At 33.7% G+C, this 27740-nt stretch overlaps 2 protein-coding genes across 4 annotated transcripts; both read right to left on the reverse strand.

The window, feature by feature from the left end:
* Positions 1-40: 40 nt before the first annotated feature.
* Positions 41-14715, reverse strand: LOC132760433 (uncharacterized). Of its 3 annotated transcripts, none has more exons than XM_060752416.1 (10): positions 14506-14715; positions 12912-12995; positions 12149-12383; positions 11551-11625; positions 10506-10544; positions 8694-8753; positions 8164-8283; positions 7576-7707; positions 3331-3388; positions 41-2163 (listed from the first exon to the last, which is right to left on the reverse strand). In XM_060752416.1, exons 1-9 carry the CDS (start codon positions 14507-14509, stop codon positions 3331-3333), a joined length of 807 nt encoding a protein of 268 aa, XP_060608399.1. In that variant the 5' UTR covers positions 14510-14715; the 3' UTR covers positions 41-2163. The 3 variants fall into 3 exon arrangements, with proteins under 3 accessions (XP_060608399.1, XP_060608397.1, XP_060608398.1); XM_060752414.1 differs by lacking the exon at positions 3331-3388 and adding an exon at positions 4964-5064; XM_060752415.1 differs by lacking the exon at positions 3331-3388 and having other exon boundaries at positions 14506-14714.
* A 3373-nt stretch (positions 14716-18088) lies between these two features.
* On the reverse strand, positions 18089-27690 carry LOC132760437 (uncharacterized). The gene is made up of 3 exons (XM_060752419.1): positions 27570-27690; positions 20524-20675; positions 18089-19173 (listed from the first exon to the last, which is right to left on the reverse strand). Exons 2-3 carry the CDS (start codon positions 20573-20575, stop codon positions 18923-18925), a joined length of 303 nt encoding a protein of 100 aa, XP_060608402.1. The 5' UTR covers positions 20576-20675; positions 27570-27690; the 3' UTR covers positions 18089-18922.
* Positions 27691-27740: the final 50 nt, after the last annotated feature.

The following is a 27740-nucleotide window of genomic DNA, read 5'->3' on the forward strand; positions in this document are numbered from 1 at the left end:
GACTACATGTTATGTTAATGAAACAACTAACAAGAGAAAGTATATTTAATCATTTATTCTGCTTTTGCACCATCAAAATATTTCAACAATATTTGGAAAATATATGTATTTATCACAAAAGAGGTATTTGTGTATGTAAGTCAAGAAATAAAAACAAAAACAAAGAAGCATAAAATATGCATACTTGAAAGGTCACAAGGTCACAACAAAATGTCAGATATCTAAAATCACTGTAAATTGAATAATATTTGTGGTTTAAATCAAAATAAAACAACAAAAACGACAAAGAATTTCACATTAGTAAAACAAAAACCTATAAGTTAAGAAAGAAAAAAAAAACGTGAGCAAAAAAGCCCTTAACATAACGCAACTGGTATAAGGTAGAAAACATAGCAGCTAGTTGATTAAAGCTATAACTTTTTCTAACAAATCACGCGTAATAACACATTATCCAATCATATGATTTTGTATTAAGCAAAGGCTACATATTAAAATATATATTGTTAAGAGCCATACCAGGAGCGAAGCACATAATGATAACATTTAATCAAATGTAGCTTGACAAGAAAACCAAGACAAATCTTGACATGGGTCTCTTTTAACAACAGCCCGTGCAAAACCATCAAATTTGAGTTATGGAATATGGACAAACCTTTGAAATCGTATTGTACTATGAAATATTAATTAAAACAAAAAAAAAAGAATTTTGAAGAAAAGAATCATTTTGAGGATATTCAAGTTTTTTCTGCAAATACAGGATTATTTTTCATCGAATAAATATTTCATGAGAGGTGGTAGCCACGAGTGAAACATGAAAATTTTCATATCACAAGATGAAATAAATCCTGTATTTCAAGAAAAAACTTGAATTTTGTGTTTATTATATACATAATTCTCTTTTTTTTTACATTACAATTTGAAAGACTTCTATTTAAATTTTGTACTGAATTTACAAGAAAGTAGTCCAGCAATACACCAGTGAAAATACGTAAAATATGTTTCACTGCAGTGAAAAATTAATTTTACAGTGATAATACGGAAAATGAAAAAACATATTTTATTTCATCAATATTTCCCAGTCTTTCATTTATAAGTACATGTACACCTTAAGCAAAAATAGTTCATAACCAGCTTAAATTCTTGCAGACGAACGTATGCATTATTATTAAAGCAAAGCTAAACATTACCACAATTTTTAGCAGTATAGCTATATTTCAATACTAAATCTATTTATATTATTTTCTTTTAAAGTGAATTGGTCTGTAATATAGTAAATAAATACCTTGATAGTATTTATTATCAGATACATCTCAGATATGACCTACTTTATATAGCACCTATTAAATTGTTGTAGAAAAACTATTATTGGTCATCATATACATCTATTCATACTAAATCACAAATAACTTCATCAACTTTCTTTAGCAAGCAATATTTTATAAAAAAAATATCCACATAATACATTTTTATTGTTTTTATCAACAATTGAAATACTAATGGAAAATTCACCCATTGTCGACCAACCCACTTTAATTAGCCTGTAGCAGCCATCACTAAACTTATTTTCGTGACTGACTTGACAAATATATTCATATTATTTTGGCAAAATTACAGATCTATTCGTAAGTTATTCTAGTTATATGGCATATCTATCTATGAAGTCACTTATCTTTCATAAACAGCACAAATCGGTTCACAGTTCTTTTAGCAAAATCATTAATTTATTCATAAACAGATTTTGACAAATCTATTAATAAACTTATGTCAGTGAGATGAGCTATTAAACTATATTCATAAAATAATTTTAGCAAAAATGTATAGATAATGACAATTTTACACAAACATGGCCATATTCAATCATATAACAAATTGATACACATGCATTAACTTATTCAAGGTATAAACATGTTCCCTAGTCCCTAACGTATTATCTTTAAAGGTGAGCATGCAACATATAAAAATTGTATGACAAGACACGTAAGTAGCTCTTTAATATTTTTGTAGTAAAACAGTATGGAATATAGTTTAAATAAATCACAACACTCTCTCGGTCATATAATTTACAGGATTTCAAACAAACACATTCAATGGTCGTAACCACTCAGTTTATTTCTGTACGAGTGATAAATCTTCATAAAGTTGTCCTTAGACATGTCCGAGTCCCTGAAAGATAATAATTAATACATGTATATTCATTTTCACCTGTTCTCTGAAGTGTTTGTGAAACACCCTATAATCAATTGACGTATATAATGAATGATGACATAACTAATAAATAAAATACAAATAAAGAATATAATATATTCAATTTCATTGCTCTTTGAAAACATGGGAGAAAACCCCTATAATCTGATGACGTATACAAAGAATGATAGCAGCATTGAGTATATAATTACACATTTAAAAATATATAAATCAGTATCTCTCATTACATGCACTTTCTGCCTAAAACTCTTTCAAGTTAAACGTAACCACTTCCGGTGTTTTGATAACCACTTCCGGTGTAATAAAAACAGAAATAAATTTATACAGTGACATTATTCATCATATTGCTTGGACGTTACCCACGCCCTTTCAGTTTGTCCGTCTTCAACGACAGGAACTCGGGATCCCATCGCAGATTGACAAACATTTCCTTGGTACTATCTTATATTGTTTTACCGATCATTAATCTGTTGGGTTTTTTTTAATTAACGTTCGTAAATTGACAAATTTTGAACTAGCAGGTTACTTAGTACGTCAAATGTAAAATATAACATGTAAGATATATGCCCATTGACTGAGATAATATGAAAAGATCGTTAAAAAAGCGGAAATACAAGAAAAAGGAATCAAAATAGTACTAGATCGAGGAAATGCTCCACAATCTGCGGTTCAAATAAATCCCAATCGAGTTCTAACGGACTCGATCTGTATCATTACATATAAAATTAATAAACGCGAAAACAATCCACTTTATAGTAATAAATTAATATATGATATAGCTTACACAGTTAGGAATGGTCACCTTAAGGCAAAAGACAAAATCAACAAATATAGAAGTTTGACACAAAAATTAAACATTGTACAATCATGTGCAGGTCTGCGTTTTAAAAATATGTGAGAGAATAGCACAACATACCTATTTGTACAATAAAAAAAAACGAAGCACATCATTTCACATTTGAAATAGGAAGTTATTAACATATTAGTAAGTAATTTAAATGTCCACTTTTTCACAAGGTCTACAATTTGGCACTATTTCGTCTTACTACGAAAGAATCGGCCAATTGTTCGATCCAGAATAATACACATACCAGACACGGACAGACAGACAAACGTTAGTCCTACCTATAGTACAATAAACGGCTTGGGTTTCCTGAATTTTCTGTACCTTCTTGGCAAATTGCTACAAATAGATGGTATAAAAGCATAGGCATAATGGCAAAACATGCATAGATATAGGGTGAATATGGAATACAATATCTATGGAACGCCAAAGTTGTCTTATTTTCAATAGTAATAATAAGCATAATTTTCGACGATGAGAAAATACTCCGATAAATCCTATAATGTAAATGTTTTACTTTAGAATGCATAATAAAAGAAACTGATAGAAAACAACATAATCGTCGTATAAACTGGGACAGAAGATAACAAGTTATCTTCTGTCCCAGGTAGAAACAAGTAAATAAAAAACACTTTAATATTCTTCATGTATCTAGGGCAACTAAAGACAACCCTGGCGTTCCATAGCATGCTCGTTAAGCTGAAACGTAAATTCTTCACTTTTGATGCGGCGTAGTTTGGAACTCTTTCTTTTAGGAATCACCAGCATTTCAATAAAATCCAAGCGTTCATTTACATTATAGACAAATAGTTACTATTATTATATGTCAAAAGTGGAGAAGTGAACGTTTCTGCAAACAAATATGATCGGCAGCATAACATGTATATTTTCATAAATAAAATGCACATAATACAACATCAACCAAACAAACAAGCAAGCAGCAGGCGCATATATACAAAAACAGTAAGCTTTGTGACTCGACATTTTGTACCAAACCCATCACTCGGAACACTTGGCTATCACCCACTTATCACTTGTTCTGGCGGAGTCAACCGACCTTGTCGCAAATAAAAAAAATCCGTTTGTTTTTGTCCCCTTTCATTTCAAAATTAATTTAGTATCACAATATAATCTTTATTGAAGACTCAAGATACATTACATGAACCATTTGAGGTCTTTTTTCGAAGCATGACGAAGTGATGATTATGAAATTTGTTGTTTATCAAACTAATAAAAATGTGCTCTCTCGAAGGCTTAAACTATAATATATTAACAAATGTACCAAAGCTTATTTTAAACAGAATAATAAATAATAACTTTATCCAAAACAGGTCATTATTTGTCGCCTTCATATGCCGTTCGTGCATGTATGCGCGTAATAAAATAGTCCGATAGTTTTTAAGTTAATGAGAACAAGAAACTCAATAAATAATAATCATAATTCGAAAATCGTCTTCTAAAATTTGCCAGAGACTTCTTGTTTAACACGTGACAAAAATTACGTTGGAAGACTTACATAAAATCTACGCTGATAATTTTTCATAATGTCATATCATAGGGGAATGCAGTGAGACGTTGATTCATTGCACTTCGAATATAATTGTAAAAAAAACTAAATTATATTGCATCCTTGTTGCATTTTGATTAATTAAATACTAACTGTCACGGAGATAAATCACATTAATTTTTCGCGGTAATACATGTGCGAGGCAGACGACACAACGCTGATATAACCAAAATTCAGTTTACTTGAATATTTCTCAGTTTGAGGAAGGACAGGAAGTAATCACAAAATTTCATCGTCACAAAATCAGGCTGTAAAGCTTATTGAAATGCATATAAATATGTGTATAATGTATATAAAAAGGCGGGAATATTAAACGTTATGCAGGACGGTGCATATCAGACTATCACCATGGCTATTTTATCCCTCCATTTCTCCAGGGCTATGTTCTAGGAAAACTGTCTCTCCCAAATCAGCACGTCTGTAGCGGGGTATGGCAAAGGCCTCATAGCTAGTTTATACAGAAAATCAAACATGTTCATGACATAATATTCACAACAAGTTCGTTAAAATTCGGCATATTTCGCCAATTTCCGTGATAAAAGTCTTTGTATGGTGGCTGATTCGTGTTTTTCGCCCGCGACCCGGCCAAGCGAAAAGTCGAAAATTAACAAGTTAAAATCGCAGGGGCGCGCAGCGAAAACACACTAATTAGCGAGGGCGCGGGCGAAGTTTAATAAATAAAACTTCGCCCTGCGGGGTCGCGGGGCGAGATTTAAGAAGTAAAACGGCGAGGGCGCGGAGCGAAAACACACTTATTAGCGCCCCGCTAATAAGCTTGTTGCCCCCGCTAATAAGCTTGTTTCGCTGCTAGGTCCGCAATTTTAATATGTTAATTATCGACTTTTCGCTTGGCGGGGTAGCGGGACGAAACGCACTAATAAGCGGGGGCGTGCGGCGAAGTTTTATTTATTATACTTGCCCCGCGCCCTCGCTATTTAGCATGTTTTCGATGCGCCCCCCCCCCCATTTTACTTGTTATTTTTCGACTTTTCACTTGGCAAGGTCGTGGGGCGAAAACACGACTGGCACAAATCAGCCACCATAGAAAAGTAACGACCAATAAAAACAAAGAAACAAAAACACGGAAAGTTGCGAAAATGACCGGATAAGTATGAGCACCAAATATATTAATGCAAAAGTCTGCAAATATTCGTAGACTAAACTGGACTCGGTTTATATGATTTGGACAATTTGTTCAGATATTGCTGGTTTGAGTTTTATTGGCGACGCCGGTGAGCGGCGTCGTCTTTTATGGAATGCTTTTTATTTTGGTCTATGGAAGGAGCTGTTATTATTAGCAGTTAATTTCATGTTGTGTTAATTATATTTATTTTGATTCGTAAAAAACAAGTAAACAAATATGTTGTTATATTTGTATTTAATAACTTTATATAAAAAGCATGTGCATTGTGATATTATTTTCACGAAATTGCTGGCTCAGATTAACAGCTTGTCCCTTTGTTTTATTGACAATACTAAAACCCGGATTTCGAATATCGTTGTGGTCTACATTGATGCTCATTCATTTATATATTTTCAAAACTTTCCTACAAGAAGAAAGTTCACCTGCAAATGAGTATCAGGATAGGTAATGGACTGTTGTAAACGATTATCCTATTGATTTTATCCATATTACGTTTATCTGTTGAACAGAATGGTTGTTTTTACAAAGTGTACCAGTGTCCGGATGTGACAGCTATCCGATTTTCTGCAATTACTGCTGTCACATGGCCATCTACTTTTTTATGAATACTTTACCATTAATTTGCATGGCATAATTAAAATTAGCCTGCAACATTTCTTAATTTTAATGTTTAGGGTGTTCTTTTGGGTTTCATGTTTTCTATATTTCAAGGGGAAGTAACTCATGTTTACTAAATTATTTGTTCGTTTCTGTCTATCTTAAGTATTACTTACAATTTTTGTTTTATAAAATTTACCAGTTGTAATTTTATAGTGGGTGTTTTGTGCCACAAGAAAACCAACAAAGTACAAAAAGTAACCGGGCGCCAGATGAAAACATGAAAATTCAATTTACCACAAAGTGGTTCGTTTGTTGCATTTTCATGTTTTCGCCCGGTGCCCTTGATGTAAAATACAAATCAGCCTTCATAAAATTTCTTATCATAGTCATATTTTTTCTCCAGGTGTGATACTTGTGCCTGTCATTATATGTTGATGACTCAGGTATCCTTGTATCTGGTAAAGTAAATCTTAAGATTGGTTTATTGACTATAAATTGTCTTTGCATCTTGGCAAGACAGAGTCTATTCTTTTGGGTTTAAGTTTCAACATAAACTGGGCCAAGCCTCCAGGTCACATGAAATGGTACTGCTATAAAGTACACATCTTTTGTTAAGTATTTAGGTGCAAACCTGGATCAAATTCTTTTGGCGTCGCCCTTTGATGCTTTGCATCAATGCTTTTCTTGTATAATTACTGTCGTGTACACAATCTAAACATGCATATCAGCTTCGAGCATGCTGTGCAACATAAACTTTGCAGTTTAAATTGATTATTCACTAAACCTATGTATTAGTAAGAGACAAAATCTCGCTTGTTTTCACGTGAATTTTCGAGATTTCATAATCTTAGCTTGCAAAAAGTGTTTTCCAAAAACATTTTATCGTCAGTCTTTCATTCTAGAAATACTGTACTTGCAAGGGCAATAACTCTTTTAGCATTTCTCACCAAATTACTAAATGTTACTGTTCATTGCAGCATGGTTTAAAGATAAAATGTAAACCTAAAGGTCAAAGTTTATTTCACATACCAACTGTAACAAAAGAAGAATTTCATATTAATCAGCATACCATTTACCATTCACAAACTTCGAGCAACTAATGCTGGCAATTTACCATGATATCATACAAGGATAAATCAAATCACCAAAAACAAATTAATCAAATCACGAAACACCTTCATATCTAAATCACCAAATAGATAGGGAAAAACTTACTGTCCATATGTTTGCGTGTAGTATCCCTCCGCCTCCTCCGGGTTCATTGCACCAATATGCATATCCACCCTCCGTGTTGTGGTGTATTCCGTAATCACTTCATCACCGCCTCCGCGGCTTCTCTCCGCAGAACTATTTATTATAAAAAAAAGCACATGACATGCTCATTTTTTCACGAATGTTAATTTGTCAAAAACCTGTTTATGATACAATACGAGAAATTAAAGGATACTTGATAAGTCTTATATTTGATTGATGACCAGTCTGTTATGGTGCATGAGGCTTTATAAATAATTGAGGTGTTATAGGGTTTAAGGAGGCACTCACAATTTAATGTCAGTTTTACTTTGTGAAAAAGCAATATGACACATTACCCTTTTCTGTATAGTAAGCAATTACTTTCTGATGACGTTGAACCTTCTGCAAGCTGAGTTAAATTTAATGCCTGTAAAATCAACACAATTTCCCTCAATTACAGTCTGTAAAATTATTTGAAGTAGATATTTTTAAGTTAAAGTAATACCAAAAGAAGTGCAAGGTCAAAGATAACAATATTTTGGTTAGAACTTTTGCCCTGACATGTTTTACCTGTAACCAGCGTTGTCATGGCCACCTTCACCGGAAGCGTATGTTACAATTCCAGACTGTGCCGCAATTTCACTTTCCCCGCCTGCTCCGTTAGAACGAATAGCTGCATCAATCTCATCCCTGAAATGTGAACCATACTAGCTAGATTCAGTTAAATTTGGAAACTCTTCATTTTGAACATCATAATTATATTTTGAAAGAATCAATCCTCGGAGAGATCTTTATGAAATAAAATATGGTCAATGCTGACCTAAAAACTGGTTCTTATATTGCAAGGGCATAATGCTGGCAGAAATTAATTGGCGTTTACCCATTATTCCTCTTCCGATGTATGACGAAAAAAAGTTGTGATGAAATAGGGGTCATTGGAGATCTTTGTTTCGTACGCACATGGACCATGTCAACATACTTTGTTTCCATTTAGTAGGCAATGGTTTTTTCAAATTTTTGCACAAGTTTAGGTTTACATATACTTTTATATAACTTCCTTTTATTTACATAACAAAAACAAACAAACAATAACGACTAACCGAGTCATGTCTGCCCCTTCCCATCCGCCATCATGGTGAAGCTTGGAGTCAAAGTGGTTACTAGAAAACATAAAGCAACGAATAAGACAATAATCGTCAAAAAATGAAGCAACTTGGTGTCATCATAGAAAATTATACATCAAAACGATAATGGTTTGTTCTCGTATCAAGATAATAGTGTATTATTTTTCGTACTAGCAACGTGAAACGAGATTCTGTACTAAAATCAAGTGTCTCAAAAATTCTGCTCACTCTAAAAGTTGTTGACGATCAAATATCTACCAAATGTCGGCTTGTTTACTATGTCATGCATTGGTAAAGGGGCATAATATAAAATAAACAATAACAGATGACAATAAGCATGTGGAAATTTTGATATATCCTAGTTTTAGACCGTTCCCACTCTAAATATATGGATTTTTAACGACCAAGTTTGTTTAGTAAAAAGTATATACACCAAAAATTGGCCCATGGTGGTAAAGCGTTGCCAAGGTAACATTAACTAGATAAAACAAAAAGATAGATCCAGACTTCGTTTGTCAAGCGAAATGGTATCGGCCTATTCCTCAGGCCATAAAAGCTTTTAAACAATTAACCACTAGATCTGATAAAGGTTTTAGGAGCAACATAAAGATTCTTTAGTCTTTGTCACCCGAACTGTTGAAAAACAAAAGAGATATGTGAAATATTGCACGATATTTCATTGTTCTAAATTTGTTATTTGTTAATAAGAAGATAAAGATCATAGATTGACGTATCATTTACTCATTCATAGCCGTGCATCCTGCTTTGAATTGGAAAAAAATGAAGATTATTTATAGGGGATCACAATCAATAAGCCAACTGCATCCTGTTTGGGCGGAGTTCTTGGGGCTGTTTAGGCTCTACGTATAAAAAATAATGAAGTCGAAATGTGAACATGTTAGACCCGTATTCCAAGTGCCCGAGAGGGTGGAGGAGCATTATTGAACATACCGTATATGTAAAGAAAAAAGGTGTAATTTTCAAAGCTTAAGACAAATATTAGTGTATGCATGGCCTGAATATAGTAATAATAAAGATATGCGGACCAACGGGTGGACATATTGTGTTTAGACATGACATATATACAAACAGTTACACCTTTGAAGTGTCAAAACGTCATATAACTCACGTTCGTACGTTAATGACGTGTCTAATGACTCAATACACAACTAACGTCAGTTTAACCTGTTATTAATTAAAAATAACGGCATGAGAAAAGAACCCTTTACGTCATTTTTTATCGGACACATTAACCTGTACTTTTAAAAGATATTCAGTTCTTATGCTCTTAAAATTAAAAAAAAAAGATGAGAGAAATCCGCTGACCTATTTATATTCATTTCGCATCTCAAGGCTTATTAATATTTTCATTTTTAACGTCAAAGATAACGTAAACGTCTTTTGACGTAATTTTGAAAATGACATAAAGGGTTATTTTCTTAAAATATGATAGTTCGCATATTAACTTACATGTATTGGAAGTCATTTAGATTAGCAGACGACAGGATGCATATTCAGCATACATGTAATAATATGTTATTTCTCAACAAAAATAATAGATAAATTTTTAATAGAAAATGTCGTGGAAATTAACCTCATTAATTGGTCAATTTCTACCATGCTATTCTATTTTTTAAGACTGGTCTTTAAAGACATACTTGACTTAAACTCTAACCCGGCCTTTTTACTTTGGTTTGGCAGACTTTATTTATTTGATACAGAACAGCTAAAAGTGGTATACATTTTATTATATAAGAATATATACCGTATATTATAACGTTTCCTTACCTGGAGTTATCGACCCATGGTCTTGGAAGTTTCATATCTCTACAATATAAGTGTATAAAGCTGATTGAGTACATATAAATTGTATATGTGCAAATATACAAAGGTACATAAATGCAAATTTGTTTGAAAGGAAAATTACGGCGAAAGATCGAAAGGAAATAACCAAAATTTCATTATCATATATACATAAAAGTGCGCATCCCTTTAAATTTGGAAATTGAGGTGGACAAACCAAACCAGTCACTGTTAAAGAACAGGCTGGTATTGATTCCTTTGTATAACAACAATCTTTTTCTAATAACAATATTTCTTACAAAATGATTATTCCACAAATGTAACCCATCTAGAACACCAACCTCTCTTTACCGACCAATTTATTTAAGGGACATTTTCGAGAGGAAGCTGGTTTATCACTGTCCTTGAAATCTGCCTAAATTTTCATATACATGTATTTGAATATTTGTTTAATTATTCAGATAAATGTAATTACAATAAATAGATATAAATGTAATCACAGTGAACTCCACTTATAACGATATTGCTTAAAAACGATATACCATTTATAGCGATGCTGTTGCCGCGGTCTCAATTTTGTTTTTTCGGATATAACGATATCCGGATGAAACGATATAAATTCGACGGTCCCCTGGATATCGTTATAAGCAGAGTTTATAATATATATATGTTGTAGATACTTCTACGTTCCATTGGATTTAGCAAAACTAAGTTATCGTATTTGACGTTATTATTCTATATTATATTTATATTTAATAACTTTTTATCAATCAATTTTATCTGTTTCTCGGCTCTATACCATTTTTAAGTAATTTTAGAGCCTGTAGTATAAAATCAGTTACCTAAATTCTTTGGATTACAGGTCAATTGACAAAATTAGCTATCTAATTAGACGCTTAAGTATTGAACCTGTTACCAGAACCTTTTGGAAAATATACACATATCTTCTGCCATACTACTTACACGCTAGATCATTCAGTATTGAACATTTTACAACCTACATTAATAGTACAACTTTTTGACTACTTACACCCCGTATAAATGGTCATAGTCCATCTTGTCGCCTTTACCCCAGGAACCAGTACTCCAAAACGAGGCATCTGATCTGCAATATAAAATAAAAATTGCTACCATACTGGAATGAAACGTTTGAAAGATACTCTCGTCTTTGATAAGACTTAAAATGGCAATCGCATTTTCTCGGCCTTTTCCGTCAAACTTCGGATAAGAATTATTATTAATAATAGCCGAAATGTTCCGATTGTCAAAATAGACGATTTGGTTTCTTTCAACAAATATGGAATATTTGCCTTTTTTTCTTTTTCTCTGCCATTTAAGTTTTCTTTGTACACTTGTTCTACCAATTGTGGTGTGATCTGGATAATCAAATATACTTATTAAAATACTTTTTATTATGCAAAAATATCTTTCAATATCTGTATATTTAAATTGAAGGGGAAATATGGTCGTTGAATGATTCCAGCGAATCTTAAGCAGACACGATAATTGAATGTTTCTTAAATGAAATATTACAAACATGCAAAAGGTAATGACAATTACAGAATTTGGTAAACAACATAACAGTCCCCTCATATTTTTTTTTAAAAATTTAACTCATGGTTACTTACCTAGCAATGTTACCATGACGATGGCCAGCGCCGGCAGCTGCCGCCTTTTTCTTGCCGCAACCACAGCATGCCCATGGCAACGGGCAAAGGCAACACAATATTGGCAACAGTAGAAATAGGAACGTTGCCAACCCTGTCAGAACACCTGCCAATATGGCGGTCTCTTCAGATGTGAGGCCCGGAAGTGAACCACCGGTACCAGCAGTGTAAAGAGGGACGACTTCATTCACGATACCTAGAATTAAGCAAATCATTATTGTCTTTATGAAAATCACCTGTTAATTCTTATTCTTTTATGATAGCTTTATATCTAGAAAATACTATGCACAAATGTACATGTAATATAATCCTAAATTCATCTAAGATTTCCATGGTTCTGATAACGAATTCAAACTTATGAAATAAGCTGTGGAAAACTAAAATCCATTTTGAAATGTTATAATATACAATTTGTATGAAGTTATTATATGCGATTTAATTCTATAAACGGTTAGAAACATGAAAAAAGTAACAATTGAGCCGCGTCATGACAAAACCAACATAGTGGGTTTGCGACCAGCATGGATCCAGACCAGCCTGCGCATCCGCGCAGTCTGATCAGGATCCATGCTGTTCGCTTACAAACCCTATAACAAGTAGAGAAACTGATAGCGAACAGCATTGATCTTGATCTGACTGCGCGGATGCGCAGGCTGGTCTGGACCCATGCTGGTCGCAAACGCATTACGTTGGGTTTGTCATGGCGCGGCTCACATGTACTTACCCACCCCAGCTGATCTGCATTCACAGCCAGGCTGTGCCACCCAAGATGACGGGTCCTTCAGAAATTCTGCTACAGGCACTGCACCTACAAGGAATTAGATAATTAATACACGTGTTCATGGTATTACCCAGTATTTCATTTAACCTCTAGCATTCTTGTAACCATGCGACCAGTGCAGACCAAGATCAGCCGACACTGATGTTCCTATTCCAAATTGTGAAGGAAGGAAGGAAGGAAGGACAGGACAGGACAGGACAGGGCAGGGCAGGGCAGGGCAGGGCAGAAATAAGCGCGACAAATTGGATATAATTGCCAAGTTGCCAACTGCCAAACATTCAATTGCCAAGACAATATCGATAGAGAAGAATATATAGATATTTCCTATTTATCCGCGCCATCTCCGTTTGTCTACCAACTTACAAATGTTTTCAGTACAAAAGTGTCAAAATGTATGTCCAACATAAATTCTGACCACATCTGATCTTGTTAAAGTGTATGCGTCTTGTACAGTTAGATTGAAAACTTTGTTTTTTTTTGTTGTTGTTTTCATGCCCTGATAACGTTTTGACAGAAACAAATTATGCCGACATTAAAAAATATTTTTTTAAGTTTTAAAAATTGTTTCATAGTTCATTCAATATTTTTTCTTTTTATTGTACATTAGAGATGTTCTTGACAGAAACATATTATGCTGACACCATTTCTAACAAGCTAGCAAGACCTGTAACATTTTTTATTTATACATTGAGTTTTGTGCATTAATTCATACGGGCACCTTAGTACCTCAACCCCTAACAGCCCAATCCCCTTTAGAAAGTCGAAATATGAACCTGGGTCGATTGCTGACTTTATTTTGTTTCTAATTTAAACATCTTAATTAAAATCGAGTCCAAAGTGCCCGCGAAACAAACAAGTGTTCGTTTCATATAATGTACAAGACGTAATTAACACAAGGAAGAAGAAAAGTATGCGATATGTAAAAGAAAAGAAACTCTTGTCTGATATCACAAGGAAAAAACCCTGAAAAACAACAACAACAGTACCATTTCCATTTACACCAAGCGACAAGAAAAAAGAAATATTTCTACGGGCACTTGCAAATATGTGATGTATGACTTCAAGAAATGTCATAACGTCATAAGCTTCACTTTATCTACTATCACAATGATATTTTGTCACGGTACTTACAATTCACTTAACCCTCCCCCCACCCCTCCCCACCAAAACAAGGTCAAATATTCCAAAATTACCCTTACGTTTGTCACGTAGAAATTACAGTCATAAATCAGTCATTAATCACACATAACATGTAAATAACTACTTGAATCTTTTATTTTTTTCTTAAAATCTTATTACAGGTACATATTTGTCAATTTTGATTATTTTTTAAATATTTGGCTCATCTGGAGGCATGTCGCTATAAAGTTCACCACAAATTATAATGTTAGGCACGATGTGTATAGGACCTTTTCAGTAGTACGTTTCCAAATTAAGCCATGTATAATTAATTAATGAAATAAATTATTTCTGTCCTAAATTCTAGTTGTAAATTGCCCGAAAAAAAAGCAACGACACAAATATATCATTTACTTACTCATTTTATCAAAGCGCTTTCCAATGTCTTATGTTAAAATCCCTTTGTTTTCCTTTAAAATTCCGTTTGAATTGAAGAAACTAACAATATAATGAAACAATTACAGTGGCACACAGCTTGTCTGTTCACCGAAATTTTGTTACGAAATATACTCTGCATAAAGTCAAAATTTTGTAATTCGTACTCTTCATCTGTAATATAACAACAACAACAACAACAACAACTTTCACATGATTTACTTAAGGGGGAACTGGGTAGAAGCAATACTGGGCTATGTGTTATGTCTAGAAAATGCAGATAAAACATTTTGACAGGTCACTTATTAAAAATATGGGCGCAACTTTAGATGCACTAGATATAATAAATTTTCGCGTCAGTTAGGCCAGTAAAATAATCTGTTGTTTTCTGTAGACTATCTATTTTGCGCATGCGTAAGTTTGCGCATGCGTAAAAAACTATAGTTGTAACACAGTACAGTTCTGCATCTCGTCGATATTCCAAACTGGGCATACGATAACGTATATCGTATGTCCCAGTTCCAAAAAAAAAAAAAAAAAAAAAAACATGAACAATATTTTGAAATGTTGTTCAGTTGTAGAACAGTTTGTTTAAACCGAGGAAATTTACATGTTTTTCGCTGTTTGGGACTTAAAAAAATGGTTCGTTATAGCCGAAATTCGTTTTAAGCGAGTACGTATTAAGCGATGTGATTTAATATAAAATAAAGAAGGAGTCGGCCGCAGATGTCAGATTTAGTTCACTATTAACGATAATTCCTTATAAGCGATTTCGTTATAAGTGGAGTCGACTGTTTATTAATAATCATTTTTTCTGGTATAATTTAAAATATATTATCACATATTTACAATGCTGTATAGTGTAATCGAAATATAATTTAATAAGTGACTACATATTAATAATCAGTAATTTTATACTAATTTTATACTAAAATGATATTCAATTTTACATTTCACCTTATTATTCAATGATCAAATATGGCCTTTGTTACCATAAGTTCAGTTATTCATTAACAAAACACACGATTAATTTATGATTGTTCCTATTTCAGTTACAAAATTTGTAGCATTTATTGAATAATGACATTGTATCTTAACGTGTTTCTATCGAAAATAAAACACAAAACATTTCAAATAAAAAAGAAAAAGGTATATTACAATTACATTGCCAAAATTTCGTACCGATATATATATATATATATTCACACATATCTTCACTTACGGGGCCCATATATAAGACCGAGTTGAGTGGCATTATTTCATGCAGTCAGTTTTTATATACGCCACTATATAGGCCTATAATGAACATTTCCATACAACAGAACTAAGGGGTACTAAGTTATATATATAAACTATATATTTGATTTTACCATAGGTGAAAACATATTGACCAATAACATAAAACCCCATTAAAAATATATACATTTGTGGGACATATATCATTTACTACTAAAACCGGCCTACGGGCACTATGTTAGAAGGGTAGCCTACGCCCCATACATCGTTTTAAACATGCCAGAGTTGCGAGGCCTTATGTATGCCCCACATTAAATATAAACCCACAAGTATGGTCAAATAGACCGATGCCCCGTAAATGGAGGAATGTGTTTGTATATATATATATATATATATATAATATATATATATATATATATATATATATATATATATATATATCGCGATATTCAAAAACCATATTTGATCGATATTATCGTTAGTGTTATTTTTCCGAACCGATATTGTTCTATTATTAAGGGATTTTTTTTTTATCAATTTTCGCGAAAATCCATTTCATTGACCGACTGCATTTTTTTCCTTCAGATTTTGCATCCATTTCCGCGCGTGCCGTATTTGTGTGAGCTCGCGTATTTTTTGGCACAAACATTTTAAGGTACGAAAAACGCACAAACAAATAGGCATGCCCTTCTTTTTTTATAAAACAGTAAAAGTAAATATATTGTTGCCGACAGCTCGTTGATTCAGAGACAATGATGTATGTCATCCTCAACAAATGACCACGGGCAACATGTTTTAAGATGGTATCAACTAGTGTACTTGCGACAATATAACGCGCTCGTGCGAGTATTTATGTGCATCATATTTAACATACACGGTCTATGTGTTAACATTTACATAATTTCCGTTGCCATTTATCTTTATTTTTTTATCTGTTTTCTTTTTTTTCAATCTGCTTTATTCGCGTTCATGAAAGCTGAATAAGTCTACATTTAAATTAGAATTTTATTTGTGTATCAGCTGGGACTTCAAATGACAGGCCCTTCATCGTAAAACTGGTACAAGTCAGAACGCCACCCCATCCAGAGACCAGTGCGGACTTGCAGTCATTGCCTGAAAGACTGCCTGTAAGGCTGTTACAAATGTTTCTTCGAGTCAGCATATAACTCAATCATAGCGATAACTTTTGATTCTCCCCCTCCCCCTTAGCCTTCGGGAGCAACGATTTTCTACCAGTACGACTATGTAGACTTGGGACCATCCCGCATATCCATGTCTTTTGATCATGGTCTGCATGGTTTGCTATTCAGTAAAGTTACATTTTTTAATGTTCCCTTAAATTATCAATGGTTTTGTTCATATACAGTTGTATATTGAAAGAAACTGGTCGACAAGTTCATCTAAAATGTTAGAGTATGCCTAAAAAGGAAAATGAACTTTAAAAAATCCGCTTATGTGCATACTGATTTCGCTTTGCATTAAATTTGGAGTTTTCGATTCATTAATATGCATACCTTTGGATACCTTTGATACGTGATGTCATAAAGTTCCTGATATATTTGATTGTCAAGGAAATGTTGGGTGGCAACGGGATGATTATCTGCCAAGTTTTACTTTGCTATAAACTGACCACTATATAATTTAAGAAACGGTTAATTCGAGCACTTTAAATTTTCACAGTTTAACAGATGTGACTTTTCATTATGTTAAAGCCGAATAAGTTCATCTATTGCCGCATAAATTTACTTCACACTTTGCATTTTTATCATGTTTTAATTGAATCTAACTTGACATCTTTAAACAGCAATTGGCTCCTTGTTATTGTCATCCAACTTTATTTGACGCTGGAAGACCCTGTTTGACGGCAACCAAAGTTATGATCAAAGTCGAACTCCGATCTTACTGACCACAGACTTTTTTGTTCCTTTCATGGTTTGACTGAGTCTGTTCATGAGAGATAATGAAAGGTGAAACATCATTCTCTCACAAACTCTAGCACTGTTATATACGGTCTTCCCTTTGGACAATCGTGGTTTTTTTTATTTCATCCTTACCCGCGACGTACGGTGGTGAAAACGCGATGGCACGATGACACGATGGTGAAAACACGATGGTTCAACAGTACGATGGTGAGTACTCAATGTCGCTATGGTATGGTACTTCATCTTCGTACCATCGCGTTTTCACCATCGTACCATCGTGCATCGCGAGTAAGGACGAAATAAAAAGTCATGATTACCGTAGTTATAAGCAGTATTACATATTCGACACAATTAAGTAAATGTATTGCAATCACTGATTCCGTAGGACCAGAAACAATCTAACAACGCTGAATTAACAGATTATTTTATAATTGCTTCTTCTTGATTACCAATCAAAAGGAGACAGACTTTGTAAACCGCATTCATCAAACAATACAATAAACTTTATTCAGTGTTAATAATACAAACTTTAAAGCAAAAAAAAATATCCATGAAAAAAGGTTAAAATTAAACAGAAGGCACATCTATAGAAAAATACTGTAAAATATTTCTATTAATAGTTAACTGATTTCTAATCATTATTAGAAATTTTTAGAATGCATACAAAATGATTATTAAAAACCATATATACATTATGGATATACATTGTATTCAGAAAGTTATAATAAAAAATAATCTTACAACAGTTCAAATAACAACACACCACTATCTGTTTACCCTGGTAAACAGATATTTCCTCTAAACCTAAAACAATCTTTTCGAGTAGATAGCAGATATAAAAAACAAACATATTTTAAGATGACATTCACAAAGCAAATGCTGATCATTTTTAAAGCAGCATGCCTCCAAATTCAAAAGTTTAAAAATCTTTTAAAAATTAAAATATTGTGAAAAACGTTATTAACACACTGCAAACGGCACCTAAAATCCTCGTAAATTACAAAAAAAGATGCCAGAATATGGTGATTATCACTGCAAAATCAGTCATTAATCACAAATAAAACGTAAATTATTGTTTGAATATGAATCTTTTTTTACTTTTCTAAAATTTTTCTCAAGTTTGATTTTCTTTAAAATTTTGGCTTATCTGAGGCATGCAGCTTTAATGATAATCCAGAGCTGTGACACCTTTTCACAAGTAAAGTTATATACGTTTGATTTGATGGAGTACTTTATAAGTTACTATGGATTTCTATAAGTTGCTACAGGGGGCACTGCTGAGTCGAACTTTTCAGGTTTCTCAACGCTGCTTGACTGCTGACCGCCGTAACCGTATGGCGTAGAGAACTGGCCATTAGAGGCTGATGGTTGTAGTGGTTGTTGCTGGTTATACGGTGGCTGTTGCTGGTTATACGGTGGCTGTTGTTGATTATACGGTGGTGGCTGTTGTTGGTTATACGGTGGTTGATATCCTTGTGAAATCACAGCCATTCCTGAAACGATAAATCTAGCATTACATTTCAGAACGGTATCGAGATTTGAGAATGCAGGAGGAGGCAGTAGTTTCATAAATTGTACATTGTATGAGGGCGGTGATGAAATATGTGTAATGGTAGTATGAGAAACGGGTATGAGGTGGAACAATGAGGAATGTGTATTAGGTGGTAATATGAGAGAGGAAATAGTATGAGGAGGAGCATAATTATGATACATAAGTATGAAATTTGAAAATGAATGAAATATCAACATGAGGTATAAGTTCAAGATTACAACAGGAGGGACGGCGTGACAAGAATCTGAGATAATGGTTACATATGTCGTATATAGCAGAATGACAGGAATCTGAGTTATTGCTTACAGATGACGTAAATAGACGCATAACAGGAATCTGAGATAATGGTAACAGATGACGTAAATAGACGCATAACAGGAATCTGAGATAATGGTAACAGGTGACGTAAATAGACACATAACAGGAATCTGAGATAATGGTAACAGGTGACGTAAATAGACGCATAACAGGAATCTGAGATAATGGTAACAGGTGACGTAAATAGACGCATAACAGGAATCTGAGATAATGGTGACAGGTGACGTAAATAGACGCATAACAGGAATCTGAGATAATGGTAACAGGTGACGTAAATAGACGCATTACAGGAATCTGAGATAATGGTAACAGATGACGTAAATAGACGCATAACAGGAATCTGAGATAATGGTAACAGGTGACGTAAATAGACGCATAACAGGAATCTGAGATAATGGTAACAGGTGACGTAAATAGACGCATAACAGGAATCTGAGATAATGGTAACAGGTGACGTAAATAGACGCATAACAGGAATCTGAGATAATGGTGATAGGTGACGTAAATTGTAGCTTGCTAATGGTTACAGATGATGAGAATAGTAGCATGACAGGAATCTGAGATAAACGTAACAGATGACGTAAAAAATAGCACGGCAGGAAGCTGAGGTAATGGTAACAATTGACGGAAATTGTAGCATGACAGAAATCTGATATAATGGTAACAGATGACATAAATATTAGCATGACAGGAGGCTGAGATAATGGTAACAGATGACGTAAATAGAAGCTCGATAATGGAAACAATTGACGCAAATAGTAGCATGACAGAAATCTGAGATAATGGTAACATGTTGGAAACATTTCTTTATTATAGTGAGCAAACTTAGAGGCGAAACATTGCCTCTTTTCGTATGGAACAATTTTCACCAGAATGGTGGTGACACGTGACCATTTAATGAGCACAAGAGAAAGAATTCGAAGCACTAATGAACTATTAAAGCTAGAATTTTTATTCCACTGAAAGTACGAACCTGTGTGTTGCACTGGCACCGGAGCTACGTTTCTTGACGGTCTGTTCACCATTTTGACACAGACTATTATACCTCCGACACAGCATGTTATGAAGACAATACTACCTATTACTATTCCGACGATGGCACCAACCGTCAACACTGAATCAGGACTAAAATAAAATGGTAAATAATAAGTTTTAAATCAAATTTAATTTCTAGAATTACAATATCTATGTTTGGGACGGGTCTTATTAAAATAGTGTTGCGGGGGCATACTTAATTAATGAAAAAATGATATATACATGTAACACAAGTGTTCATGCCAGCCTGCAGAGCTCGATCGTTCAGAGCGCTGGACTTGTAATTTCGGCACTGTGGATTCGATTCCCGACTGGCCAATTAAAATTACTAATCAGTCTTTCGGATGAAATTTTAAATCGAGTGCACATACATTTCTGGGGGACTCGCCCATATTGGAAACCAGTGAACGAGAACAAATAACCTCAAATACACACATTGGTGTTCAATTATTGTTAAATAATTTCGAGTATATAATAGAAATGAGCCCCGCGTCAAGACAAAACAACGTAATGTGTTTGCGACCAAGCATGGATCCAGACAAGCCTGCGCATCCCCGCAGTTGATAGGTTCCCTGCTGTTTTGCTTTTCCAAACTCTATTCAAATAGGGAAAAAATGAAGCGAACAGCAAAGGGCCCCGATTTTAGACTGAATTTGGTCATCCCGGTCGCAAACCCTTGTGTTGGTTTTTTCGTGCGAGGGTTCCCAAATTTTTTAATTTTCCCGCAAACCCTGTCGTCGTCAAAAACAATATTTCCCGGGTTTTACCGGGGGTTTTTTTGATTTTTTAGGGAAAGATAAATATTTATAACTTTTGGCTTCCTTTTTTTAACTTTTCAATTTTACAAAAAAAAAATTTTAAAATAAAAGGTTTAAAAAAAGGGCTGTGGGAAAAATGTGATGAAACTGTTTTTCATACAATTTTTACATATTTGAAATAAACCCTCAAGTCTCAGTTTTTTTTTCAGATATGTAAAAATTGTTTGAAGACCAGTTTTATCGTTGTAACAGATGTCCCATTCGTGTTTAAATATTAAAATATTTTTGAAAGATTGTTTACAGGGGTGTGTCATCACGTTGGGGTGGGGGGACGGAGGGATCTGACTCCCAAGCGTCTGTGGAATATTTTTACTCTTGTGAGCACACTGAGTTCTGAAACACAATCGTAACAACTCGGCAATCTCCGTCAAGTTCGGGGAGCGAATTCTTGAAGTCGCCGGAGGTGTTCCGATTGATCTGAAACATTGCCCCTTTTCGTTTGGAACAACTTTCATCGTCTAACAACGCAAATACTTCTTATGGCGCATGGGCATTATTTTTTTGTGTTGTTTGCTCTTTTTGAATGCAATTTCTGCTTATACATGTCGTGCCAACTGTAGTTTAAATAATACAATACTACAGTTGCAAAGTTTATATTATTATACATGTTTATACAAGGTTTATATTATTGCCATGTTTGTAATTTGTTATTTTGCTTCCAGCATGATTTATTACTGTTTCCAAAGTAGTCCCCTGTTTTTTCCTGGCGTTGGGTTTTTTGCTGGGTTTTTATAAAGTATTTTTCCCTTTTTAAACCCGGGTCGAGCCCAAACCCAACCCGTTGCTATGTTTCCTCTGACAAGCCCTTTACAAATTTTATATTTTTTCTAGAAACCCCCAACAATTTTTAAAGGGGTGTTCCCTAAGTCAAAAAAAAACAAATTTCCCTATATTTAAAATTAAAATTGGGCCCTCATGAAATTTAAAAATCATGAAAATCATTTTTTATGGGGTTTTTTTCATAAAAATATTTGATTGGGGAAAAATTTTTCAATAGGTAAAGGGGTCGAAAAAAATTGGTTTTTTAAAAATATTTTGAAATTTACATTTTAATGTAAATAAAGGGAAGTAATGAGACAATTATTTTCTGTAAGGTCTAAGCCATTTTTTTTCAATAAGAAATGAATGATTATATACAATGCCTATAAACATTTGCAGTACATATTTAACATATCCTTGTATGTTTGAAAATCGTTTTAGAAGCATATAAAATGTCACTGTAGTGTTGTACCATCCACAAGATTTTATTGTATTGGCATTAAACAGATAATATCAAGTTTATAGCGACAAAAATAACCAGATATATGAAGAACATTATAATCGGCTACTGATTATTTATTATCGGTGTCCGCGCCGAAGCGCGACGCCCCTTAAGGAATGAGAAAGGACAATTGCAACTTCTCGAGCCTGTTCGTCGGCCATGATAGCCGAAAATTCCGAATGGTATATGAGTGTTTGATTATCAAAAATGAAATGTCGCGATATGTAAATGAATAGCGAACTGGATAATTTCGCAATGTAAACATATTCAAGAGAAATTATCTTATCCGTCAATGAATCGCGCTCTTCAGTATTTTTATTAATAATTTTGTAGTACACAGTGGGTTATTATGTGTGTTATTGCTTTACTAATAAATAGAATGACGACCTGAACATGTTCTCGAGCCTTTTCGTCGGCCATAATAGCTGAAAGTTCCGATTGGTATGAGTGTTAAATTATCAAAAATGAAATGTCGCGATATGTAAAATGAATAGCGAACTGGATAATTTCGCAATGTAAACATATTCAAATGAAATTATCTTATCCGTCAATTAATCGCGCTATTCGGTATTTTTATTAATCATTTTGTAGTACACAGTTGGTTATTATGTGTGTTATTGCTTTACCAATAAATAGAATGATGACCTGAACATTGTGAAAGTCCGAAAATCTATTTATAGAAGTATTTTTAGTTTACCGAAACGGTCATTCATGTCGCAACGAACTGGAGAATTTTGCAGGAAATGAAATGCAAACATATTAAAACAATTAATCGCAATCTTTAAGTGGACAATTTTTACGAATTGTTTCGTCATAGTGTTATCATTCTTCGTCTGCAGTATTAACATGAGTTGTTATGGGTTTATTGATAGGCATGTAAACACAGTGATGGGTCAGACTTGGAGATTGACCTCCCAAATAAAGCAATAAACAGACTATGTTCATTTTGACTATTATGTTGTATGTTCCAAAGAAAATAAAACATGAACTTGAAATTCTGTCAAATAACCAGTATTAATGATAATATCCAAAAATATCCCTATATAGTATAAATAAACTTATACTTTTTGATATTATAGACCTTTGGATATTATCGTTAACATTGATGGAATCAAAGTTCATGTGAAAAAAAATTAATATTCAAATCTCTAGCATGCCTACCAAAGTTTATGATGTACAATGTCTTTCGTCCGCCCATTCATTCAATGATATACAATACTTGTTAAAACCAATTAACCATTGAAAAGTTTATAAGAATATCTGGTCATCAGATGTCTACTAGTTCATCTTCACTTGCTGCATTTCTTGCTTGGACGCCCTTTGATGCTTTGCATCAATGCTTTTCTTGTTTTATTATTAAATAAAACTATTCAGCATGTCCAAGAAAATTTTTTGCTCCTAGATAAACAGTTTCTGGTAAGTGTATGTAGACAAATTTTTGTGCTCGATGTCTTTACTGAAGTGACAGAAAATTTACTCCTCCATCTTAAAAATTATATACTGAAAATTTAAATCTCCCACCATCTTGAAAATTATATAATGAAATATTAGTCCCCCATCTCCTCCAACTTGAACATTCTATACTGTAACCGGAAAACATGCACTTATGCATGGTAGGAAATTGGAATAGACAAAAAGTTGGCATATTTTAATTTGTGAATTGTTTGTCTAACAGCATATTTTATAAACTTTTGTCGCTTATTTTTAAAGCCCTCATCAGCAATAAGTCGGAACTGTGTCGGCAATATGATTAGTTATTGGTAAACTATATTGCAATTCGTTTTGCATGATATTACCTTAGTGCGTATCGCATGCCCGTGCCGGCTTTCCGACTCCGTAAAAACGACATGGTCACTGCGGTATACCGTACCCCGGATATTGTTCGATATTATGAGGACTTTCTTCCCATTTCGCGACTTTGAACGGGGAACGAAGGTAAGTTCAGCGACGATATTTTCCAAACTAATGGCTATTTTATTTATCTCAACGGGTTTTATATATCTAGAGGTATTGTTGTAGCTCTAAAAGACGTAAAAGTATTACAGGTATTTGTAAAATTGATAAAACTACCCCTAAACGATCCGCTGCTCACTAGAAAATACTGACCGCGATACTGTAGAATCATTATTACATTACCAATATAAAAAAAAATGAATCGAGCAATTTTTTTATTCTCAATCCAAGTATGCCTTGTCCAAATTTCAGGCAAAAAGTGTGAAAGTACAAAAAGATACAGGCCAAAAAAGATATAAGAAAGTGTACCGAGTATTGATTTTAAGTGTACAGAGTATTGCAAAATAGCCCAACTTTAGTGTACAGAGTATTGCAAAACAGAATGAGCACATTAGTATGGAAAATCTATATTTTTGTCTAATTTTCACGTCTGTTTATCGATTCAATTTCATTTTTCTGATAATGTACTGTTTATATGATATTTATTCAAATATTTCAGATTCAACAATGCATTCTCAGTGTTATTAAGTACTGTTCTTTTCCTACGGGCAAATACAGAGATTTAATTTCCCATTTGATTTGAAAATCACACTATGGATGAAATAAAGTGTGTGCAGGGTCGGAAGCAGGGTAGAACCATCAAAATTGACGATAAAAAAACTTTAAATACATGTCCCAAGAAACTTTGATCAAGGAGACACATGCATCTCTGAAAAGGACAAGAAATAAAAAAAACATATTTAGATGACATTAATAATAGGTTTTTACAGGGCAAGTTTGCCTTAAGAAACATATCGACGCACTTCATAAACTATTGGCCCGAGGGCTTATGCCGTCCAAGCATGCCGGTATCGTCTTTACCTTTTACTACATGAGCATAATGCGAAAAATGGCTGTTTTCATTGAATTATAATTAAGCCTCTTGTTACAAGTTCAAACTGCTATAAAACTATTAAAAATGCTTTAATACTGATCAAACTGGGCACAAATGTAAGCTAGATAGCCTGTGGAATAGCATGCTCAATTTTAAATTTCCAGTTACCATGGCAACGAGGGGGGGGGGGCGTCTCAAAATTGCCAAAATCTCTATTTTGCGTTGTTTTTTCCTATCAAAACTGATTTTCAATGTGCACCAACTTTCTCAATTGATTGAGATAAAGTCTAAGGTTTTCGGCGTTGATTATACGGTACCTTTAAAATCGACCTGAGGCCATTTAGCCCCCCACAAGTCCCAAGTCTTCTCGACGATTTGAGGGGCTACTGCCCCACTTTAAACCCCCAAACAAGAAGGGGGCACATCCCCCCTGTATAACCCCCTTGATGTACCTTTTTAATGGGGTGGCGCCGAAAAAGTGAACACTCTTTTAAACAACATTTCTCAAACGAAAAAAACAGTGTTTGGGGCCTAAATAGCGCATATTTTACACTATTTGAGGCCTCAAAAGGGGTGGGGTGTAAAGCCTTCAAAACACGCCTTAATGAGGTAAAAGGTTATAAAGAACATAACCTTTTTTATTGCATCTGCTGCCCTTATCATAATCTTATCAAAATCCATTACTCGGTTTTTTGAGCTGTACCCGCTCGGCAGTCATACGGTAACTCATTGCTAAGGCGTAACAAAATTTCACGTGCAGACGGTCTGCCGTTGCTAGAGTGCAGGGGCAAAATGCCGAAAGTTACTTTTATATGGATTTTTGGCATAGTAGGAAGTCGGTGGCACACTTGCTTAATACCGTCTAATATTGACAATCTTGAGGCAGTATTAATTTGACGCACTTTGGATGCATTTTTTTACTATTTAAAGTAAGATATGCAATAATTATTAACAAATTTCTGGAAAGGTTGATCCTTCGATAGCAACGAGAACATTTTAAACACAGAAAACTGAGATTGTTCACGAGCAGGAATGCAAATCTGGATTATTCGCAGATGTTTCCAGTAAAGTACCTCCGAATTCTGCATATTCTGCACATATAGTGTAAATAAGTATACACAGTAAGAAATATTTAAAATTAAATGTGGTAAATACTTTGTGTTTACTACTTGCATTTACTCTTTATTGATAACCAATACTCGTTACACTAAAAAGCAATACTCGTGACACCGGCGGGCAACTCCAAAGCAATACTCGGTACACTGACATGTGTATTTATTCTCAAAATGCACTGTCATCTGAGGTTCTATTGTTGATTGAACATATACAACATAAACATTATCATCGTTATCACATTTTACTCGATTCAAGTTTTTCTTTTAAGGATGTATATGCACAAAAACATCAAATTTGACTGATCCGAGCTCATTTATCACGTGAGCAAAGAGACGAATTTTACCTCCTAATTACATTTCAAAGCTATTTCTGAACATTTTTGGGGTTTCAGTAACTAGAGAAATTATCGAAGTATTTGTTTTTCTACAAAATTTATATATAACCAATTCAAAATGACTAAATATCGTCACTAAACATACCTTCTTTCCTCGTTCAAAGTCGCGAAATGGGATGAAAGTCCTCATAATATCGAGCAATATCCGGGGTACGGTATACCGCAGTGATGGTGCAACGTTAATTTATCGCGTCTATGGGGGAAATTGTTTTGTGTAAAATGAAATGTCATAAATATAATATACATTGTACATGTAATTTTATTTAACTTTATCAATTAATTAAGTTCTGAACTTACAAATTAATTTAATATTTCACTGGGATAATATACTCTACTTGTATACAACCAAACTTAATTTTCTAAACAACACGAAAACAAATATTTTTCGAAAAAGAAATTTTCTTAACTTTTACATGTAAAATAAAGTCTATGGGATAAAATATTGTGTAACGTTATAGTGAAATATTGATTTTATTACAATTCCAGTCTAAACACACCAACGGGAGAAATTACAAGCTTAAAAATTGTTTACAGAAAAAAAGGATATGCATATAATAAAATATTATACCTGTAAACAGTATTGGTATAAAGAAAACGCAAAACAAAATTGGTCCCATTTTAACATCCACTTTTAAAGAATGTCTTGGCACATCTATGTTATATATTGTTCTTACAAAGCCTATTACAGGGACGCGGTCTCCATGGTATACGCATAACAGTTTATGCCACATGACCCTTT

This window comes from Ruditapes philippinarum, unplaced genomic scaffold (assembly GCF_026571515.1).
Source record: "Ruditapes philippinarum isolate M1 unplaced genomic scaffold, ASM2657151v2 ctg797_1_1_1_1, whole genome shotgun sequence".
Lineage (NCBI taxonomy): Eukaryota > Metazoa > Mollusca > Bivalvia > Venerida > Veneridae > Ruditapes > Ruditapes philippinarum.